The sequence below is a fragment of the Vicia villosa genome, linkage group LG3 (genome assembly GCF_029867415.1).
Source record: "Vicia villosa cultivar HV-30 ecotype Madison, WI linkage group LG3, Vvil1.0, whole genome shotgun sequence".
NCBI classification, from domain to species: Eukaryota; Viridiplantae; Streptophyta; class Magnoliopsida; order Fabales; family Fabaceae; genus Vicia; species Vicia villosa.
In genome coordinates this window covers 14,574,758-14,582,445 of record NC_081182.1, presented here as the reverse complement: position 1 = coordinate 14,582,445, position 7,688 = coordinate 14,574,758, and the positions used below count along the sequence as shown (strand labels likewise).

The following is a 7,688-nucleotide window of genomic DNA, read 5'->3' as shown; positions in this document are numbered from 1 at the left end:
AGTTCATTAACCTAATTAAATATGAATTTAATGGAGATGCACTGATTTATAGTGTCATCCAATAAAAATATATCTTTCAGTCATGCTATACAAGTAATTTAAAAAATTTAGTCTAATTTAAAAGAATACATGATAATCATTAGTTAATAGTTTAAAATAAATTTACATTATTAATATATGATTGACTCTTTAAATAAGTTAATATAAAATTGAGTTTTAAAGAGACTGACTCTTTAAATAAATCAATATAAAATAGAATTTTAAATAGATTAAGATGATCACATAAAATATTAGAAAAATATCCTCCTCAAAATTGAAACTAAGTTTAAAATAAATTACATGTTAGTTTAGAATATTTTTAATTTTTCATCAAATCATATGTAAATAAACCCTCTTTGAAATTCATCTAATACATACATGGAGGCTATTTATACTCCACTTAACAACTATATGAACATTAATTCTTCATATAGTGTTTTCACTTTTATTTAAAGCGGCAAATCATTAATAAGGCGGGAATTTTATAACTACGTTTTTATTGGAAACGGGAGGGGTGCAGTTACCTTACATAGATAAAAATCTATGCACCATGCATAGATTATTATGGACCCTTGGATCGTTGAATTAAATTCTAGACATCCATTGTTATTACTCAATACTTAATACTCACCACTCAATATTCAATACTGGATTAAAAACATGATCCAATGACTTATGTAGGCTTATGCATGGTGCATAAGTAAAATTCTTATGCATATTAGCCGAAGCCCGAGATTACCATAGTCACTCATTTCATTTGTCACATTCGCGCATTTGTCATATTTTTGATGATTTGATTAAAATCGAACCATTTAAATTTATATTCAATAAAAAATATTTAATTTGAAATTTTAACTGTTTCATTTTAATCTAATGATTAAAAAGATATGCAACATGTAAATGCGGCAAATTGTAATAGCAGGGAATAGTTTTTCTTTTTAATGATAAAAATATTTTTACGACTATTTAGTCCAATTTCTTTTGTTGATATATATATTGTGTCTTATTTATTTTTCAAATAATGACTACGTTGAGTTTGCCATTTGAAATTTTTATTTATCAGGATCAAATGATTGTATATAGGTAGTGGGTATATTAAGTTTATGTTCTTATATTTAGCAAAGCTATTTACTATGAATCCATGTTTGTCTAAAGAAAACAGTCTCTAATAAAAAAAATCTTATGTTTGTTAAGTAGTTTTAGTTAATTCATTATCAAAATAAACATTTTCTTACATTATATAAATATATATATATATATATATATATATATATATATATATATATATATATATATATATATATATATATATATATATATATATTCTAAATACTCACTCCGTCCCATATTATAAGTCCCATATTATAAGAGAAATTATCTAAAGTATACTCTTTCGTGTTTTTACCTAAAAGATTGTTCCATTGAATTAATTTTTAGTTCAATATATAGCAAATTTTGTTTTGAATCTCATACTGTTATAACCTTTATGCAATATCAATTTTAATCCATGTTAAGACTATCATCTTTTTATGTGGAATTAGAAGTTGATAGGTTTCAAATGCCAGTAATAAAAATATTGTTGTATAGAGATATGTTATTGATTTTTTTTTTTTTAATTTTTGAATTAGTTAAATAAATGATTTAGTTGATAAATTCTTTTTATAATTATTTCAACTCTTGCATCAAAATAAGTCTTGGAATTATGTTTTCTTACCAAGATAGAAAGTATGGAACTGTTTGTTGAATTTTAAATTTCCCAAGCCAAAATACATCACTATTGAATTAGAGAATCATAGTTGCAAAAACTATACAAAATCCACCACAAGGAAAATAGACAATACATGCACTTTTCTGCCAATTAGTCAAGAATTAAGTAACATCAACAACCATTACTTGAATTAAAATTTTGTGGTTAGATAATCATCTGTTACTTTTCTTAGCAATCTAGCTAATTCAAAAATACAGTTGGATCATATCATGTCATGTCATATCAGATGAGGTTTGCTTCTCATGGAGTGTTGATCCGGCTTACATTTCCAGTTGCAGTTCCAGTCCTCCTGCTATACTCAGAAGAAGGTTGGTCACTGCTAGAGAGCGAAAGATTGAGACCATACTCACTCGTTCCACCGTACTCGCTGCTTGTTACGCCGCTTTCAAACGCTACTTTCTTGAACTTTTTCATGTCAGCACTGTATGCTCCTGCATCATAATCTCCACTTGTGCTGCTGCTGTACATAGTACTATGTCCAGCTTTAACTCCGTCCTGATGGAGCGCTTCGAGTGAAGAATCTCCTTCCAGTACTCTTACAATCTATTCAATTAATATTCATATGTTAATTATCAACGTACCTCAATTCCATAAAACATTATGCGTAGTGATTCGTTTTTACCTGACTCATTTTCGGACGTCTTTTTGCCGAGTGCCTAACACTAGCAGCAGCACAAGCTATCATTCGTATTGCCTCGTTTTTGTCATAATTGTCCTCTAATCGGATATCGACCAATCCAGTAAGTATTCCACTTTCCAATGCTTTTGTACAGAGTGGTCTAGCCTGCATATTCATAAACAAAGTTTTTATTAGAAACATTCATAACTAAATGAATGTTGAAGTATGAAATGTAATATATACCCAATCAACCAAACTGTCTTCTTCATAATCACCCATGGATCCAACCGGTCGTCGTCCAGTTATAAGCTCCAAAAGCACAATACCGTACGAGAAGACATCAGATTTATCAGTTAGTTTACCGCTCGATGCATACTCAGGAGCCATATACCTGAATTAGTAGATGAATCATTAAACAGATTCATAATTATAAATTCATTGCAATTTGCAAAATGTTCACACTGGATGGGATTAGTATTTGTTAATTACCCAAATGTTCCCATGACGCGAGTAGAAATATGAGTGTTAGCGTCTTGATTAAACTTTGCCAATCCAAAATCTGCCACCTAAATAGATAAAATCACCAACAATTAATTACTAAAGAAAAATAGACGAGACATGTATATACAATTCCGAAATAACTAAACATATACGGTGATTGATAAACATACTTTTGCTTCAAAATTGTTTTCGAGTAAAATGTTTGCACCCTTAATGTCTCGGTGAATGATACGAGGATGACCTGCATGTTATTGTTTCAACAAGTTAATGATAATAACTTCATCCATAATGAACTAAATCACAAAAAAAAGTGCATGTTATAGTTATTTGTGAGAATTAGATTATAAGTAGATAATCACTTACAATCCTCATGTAAATAAGCAAGTCCTTTGGCCGATCCAAGCGCGATTTTAAGCCTTGTGGCCCAATCCATCACAGGTCGACCCTTTCCTGCAAAAATTATGTATCATACTGTCAAATTAAACTCATTAAGTGATAAGTTAATAGTTAATGTTTGAAAGTGGTAGCGAGAAGCTTACCATGAAGGTGATATTCAAGGGTCTTGTTAGGCACAAATTCATAAACAAGAAGCTTTTTAGTATCAGAAATGCAGTATCCAACAAGCGAAACAAGATAGCGATGATGGACACGGCTGACAGTATCAACTTCAGCTTGAAATTCTCTATCACCTTGTCCACTGGTTGACTTAAGGCTTTTCACTGCTATTTCTTTACCATTAGGAAGAACACCTTTATGTACATATCCAAATCCGCCCTGACCCAGCAGGTTTCGCTGTGCAAATGCACCAGTAGCAACCGATAACTCATCGTAAGTGAATGAACTCTGGTTGAACCCGAGTGCAACAGTTGGATGCGGTGGTGGCAATACAGGACCTTGCGATCCGGAGTAACTCGAGGTACTCATGTCACTGCTGAATTGCTGGGGAGGTAGACTGGCTACATGTGGTAAAGCCCAACCTCCACCAGCACCACCAGGAGGTGGTGGTGGACCCCAACCTCCACCACCACCTGGTGGTGGAGGAATATTAAGTATGTGATCACGGTTATTGTTGTACTCATAATGATTAGGACCTGGACCTGCAATTTCACAGATTTATTTTCAAATTATATTATATATAATAAAGATTATATAGAAATAACAAGCAAACGGACTGCAACACGTTGCTCTTTTTGGATGGCAAAATCAATCCTCATAAAAATCACATCGTTGTTATAGAAAACACATTCACAATATATGTATATACCGCGTGGTTGATTCGGGTAGAATTGAAGGTGAGGTTGTGGCGATCTCTTCTTTCTTCTTGAACATACAATAAGGAGTATGGAAATGACAAGGAGCAACACACCAACTCCACTTGCAATTCCTATTATAGCCCCTGTGCTCAATTGGCTTCCATTCTCGTTATTTGAATTGTGGTTGTTATTCGAGTGAGATGATTTCGGAGGTGACAAGCGATGATGTGGTGGCGGAGGAGGAGAAAAATCTTGCCCGTTTGGAGGCGATGGTGAGCGGCCTTGTGGTGATGGTGGTGGCGGCGGTGATGGAGGAGATGGAGAAGAGTCAGAAGGCGGAGGCGGAGATGGAGAAGAGTCCGAAGGCGGAGATGGAGAAGAGCCAGAAGGCGGAGAGGGAGAAGAGCCAGAAGGCGGAGACGGAGAGGGAGACGATGGAGGAGGCGAAGATGGAGGTGAAGATGAAGGAGGTGGAGATGACGGAGGTGGAGATGACGGAGGAGGTGATGATGGTGGTGGAGAAGATGGTGGCGGGGATGACGGCGGTGGAGATGAATTATCAGCGGCTGGTGGTGATGGTGGTGGTGAAGATGGATTATTTGCCGCGTCTTGTGACGGAGGTGGCGATGAATCAGACGGTGGAGATGTTGTTGGGGAATTGGCTTCAGCCATTGATAAAAATATATTTACAAAAATGAATGAGGCGGAGAAGCCACACCCGCTCCCTCAAATATTGACCCCAACCATTTATATATCATCAAACCTGTAACAAAAAATAGAAAAGATTATGAATATGATGTTACATTAGATGTTTGAAAGTAATTGATTTGGATAAATGTTATGTTATGTTATTACCTAAGGGGTGAGAGAGAAAGGGAGGAAGAGGAGGAGGAATCTCAAAAGAAAAAGAGATGAGCATGGTGAATGTACATAGTAATAGTATCACACGACCCAGAAACCGTTTTGCATTTTCATGCCACCTCTCCTACAATGCAATCATTTCTATTTTTAACTAACTATATATTGTTTTTTTCTGTCATATTGCTAATATTATAGTGCAGGTCGTTAATTCGTTATAATATATGTTATGTGTTGCACCATCATGTGAGTTATATAAGATTAGAAGGTTGAAATTAAACTGGACTATGGCAATGTGAACAATGCTAACCCTGGTCTATATAAGCAATTAAAAATAAAATAAGCTCCCACCCTATCGGTATTAAAAAAATGTTGAGAATTTCTTTAGCCACCTCCTAACCTTCTTGCCCACCCCTAGTGAATTTACCACACTACCCCTTGTTTCGGAAGTTCATTTCCGAAACGGTACTTTTTTTTGCAAAAAAGGTGTTTTCGGAAATGAACTTCCGAAAAAGTGTTTTTTAATATAAAAAATTGATTTCGGAGATGCATCTCCGAAATAAAGTTAAAGTTTCAGAAAATGTGGTGTTTCGGAAGTTCATCTCCGAGTGCACCCCCCATGATGGAATTCGGAAATGCACTTCCGAAGTTATGTCTGGACAGAAGCAAAATGAAAAATAACAACGATTCGCTTTATTTAATCGGGTGAAGATTACAACGATAATATTACTGAAAATCAAAGTTACATATTGTTGAACACGGGTAGGTGGGGATGAGTCAACATTTTGATAACGTCGTCCGCCGATCTTTGAAGTTTGGCGTCCAACTCGATCGGGCCTTTCGAAGAAAATCGGTCGAACGTTGTCCACATAACCGCTAAGTCTTCGTCGTTCTTGATCTCAAAAGGTGTGAACTTAATGTCTCCCTCGTCGTTAAGCGATGGAGAGCGGTACTCGAGCTTGACAACCTTTCGATTCTCGGGATAGCGCAAAAGCGAGTTGAGCGACGGTATCAATTTCGCAAACGGCGTGTCGCGCGAGAAGCGAAATTGGAACGGCATCGGGTAGCCGGTTTCAAAGTAGACGAATGCTAGGTGAGGGTAGGTTTGTGTCATTTGTGTTTTGTGGTGTGAAGAGGATGAAGAAGAGTGTGTGGTATTTATAGACTTATTGGAGCATTGATGGCCCAACAAACCTTATCCTGCCTCAGGGGACATTTCGGAAATGAACTTCCGAAAATAGGCTCCAGACATGTATATTTCGGAAGTTCATTTCCGAATTATGCAGAAAACAGACTTAAATTTTGCATTTTGTTGATTGCTTAGTGTTTTGTGTAAACAATACCAAAGGAATTCAAAATAGACATAAATTAGACATTGATGACATAAAACATACTTATATTATATATGTATTGAATCGGTCAGATTTTACATGATAAACAACAATACATACAAAAAATGATCGTTACAAACAAAAAACGATCCGGAACGAACTAAAATTCACCGAACCAATCTGTGGATCCTAAGTCGAAAATAGGCACGTTCTTCGAACGCTCTCTATTTTGCTCGCGCTCCTTGCTCATCATTTCTTCAAACTTCGCCATCCTCGCAACGAACGGATCCGGCCAAGTCTCCGCCTCATTTGAACGATGTGCCGTCCATTGACAAGAAGTAGCCGGTATAGGACAACCCGGTTTCAAAAACACTTGAACGAAGTGCCGCGATCGTAGATACCCGATGCATATGACGCGGCCCGACGCGTCCAACGGCGGTCGACTATGAAGTGGAAAGAAAGTCTCACATAATCCGAACCTCGTCAAATCGACGCACACCATATCATATGCACTTGCTATTAGATGACCCATCTCGGGGAATGACATCCACTTCGAAACCGGAGCGATACCGGTAAGTGATGGAACAAGTGCATCATGAATTTTTGCAAACTTTTCTTGATTTTCATATAGTCGGCCGTAGATATCCCGATACGAAGTCAACTCCGCAATGAGCTCCCGTCGGACTAAAGTGTGATTATTTTCCCCTTTACCGAGCAAACCCGCAACGGCCCGATATCCACAATTACCGTCGCCTCCAACATCAACGATGTTATCGATATATTTGTGCATGAAAAGTGGCATTTCATCAATGTAGACAATCAGTGATTTTTTTATCGGCGGTGTGCGAGGTGGCTTCGAAATACAGGCTCCTTTGTTACCACTACACGTGGACTTCGGTGTCTCTTGAATTTCCGGCAACGATGAATCAACATGTTCAAAGTAGGAAGGAGATCGTTTTGTTGAATTGTCATCTTGTGTAATTTTTGACTTTTTCGGTGCACCTTTCGTCTTAACCGGTTGAGATGGCGGTTTCAAATCGGTGGTCTCCGGAAACGCGATCTTTCGCAATTGTTCTTTTATGTGCAATTTTGTTGTGTCGTCCGCCTTAGCAAACTTCTCCATTATCACTTCCAACTCGTCGGAGATGGTGATTTTGGAGTCATTTTCCTTCGGCGGGTCAAAATCATCAAAACGAAGTTTCTTCTAATGGTCGGCTACCTCATCCATGCGTATTGGTGAATTCAACTCCTTCTTTTTTGAAATTATACAAGCACACGGAAGGTCGTATGTAGTTCTAATGGTGCACCCACATAAAGAA

The 7,688-nt window shown here is 36.7% G+C and overlaps 1 protein-coding gene across 1 annotated transcript; it reads right to left on the bottom strand.

Annotated features, from left to right (window-relative positions):
* Positions 1-1,775: 1,775 nt before the first annotated feature.
* Positions 1,776-5,112, bottom strand: LOC131654966 (proline-rich receptor-like protein kinase PERK4). Its single transcript, XM_058924886.1, has 9 exons — positions 5,036-5,112; positions 4,192-4,943; positions 3,467-4,024; positions 3,291-3,377; positions 3,098-3,168; positions 2,916-2,992; positions 2,670-2,817; positions 2,430-2,591; positions 1,776-2,350 (listed from the first exon to the last, which is right to left on the bottom strand). The coding sequence occupies exons 2-9, from the start codon at positions 4,850-4,852 to the stop codon at positions 2,048-2,050; spliced, it is 2,067 nt and encodes a 688-aa protein (XP_058780869.1). The 5' UTR covers positions 4,853-4,943; positions 5,036-5,112; the 3' UTR covers positions 1,776-2,047.
* Positions 5,113-7,688: the final 2,576 nt, after the last annotated feature.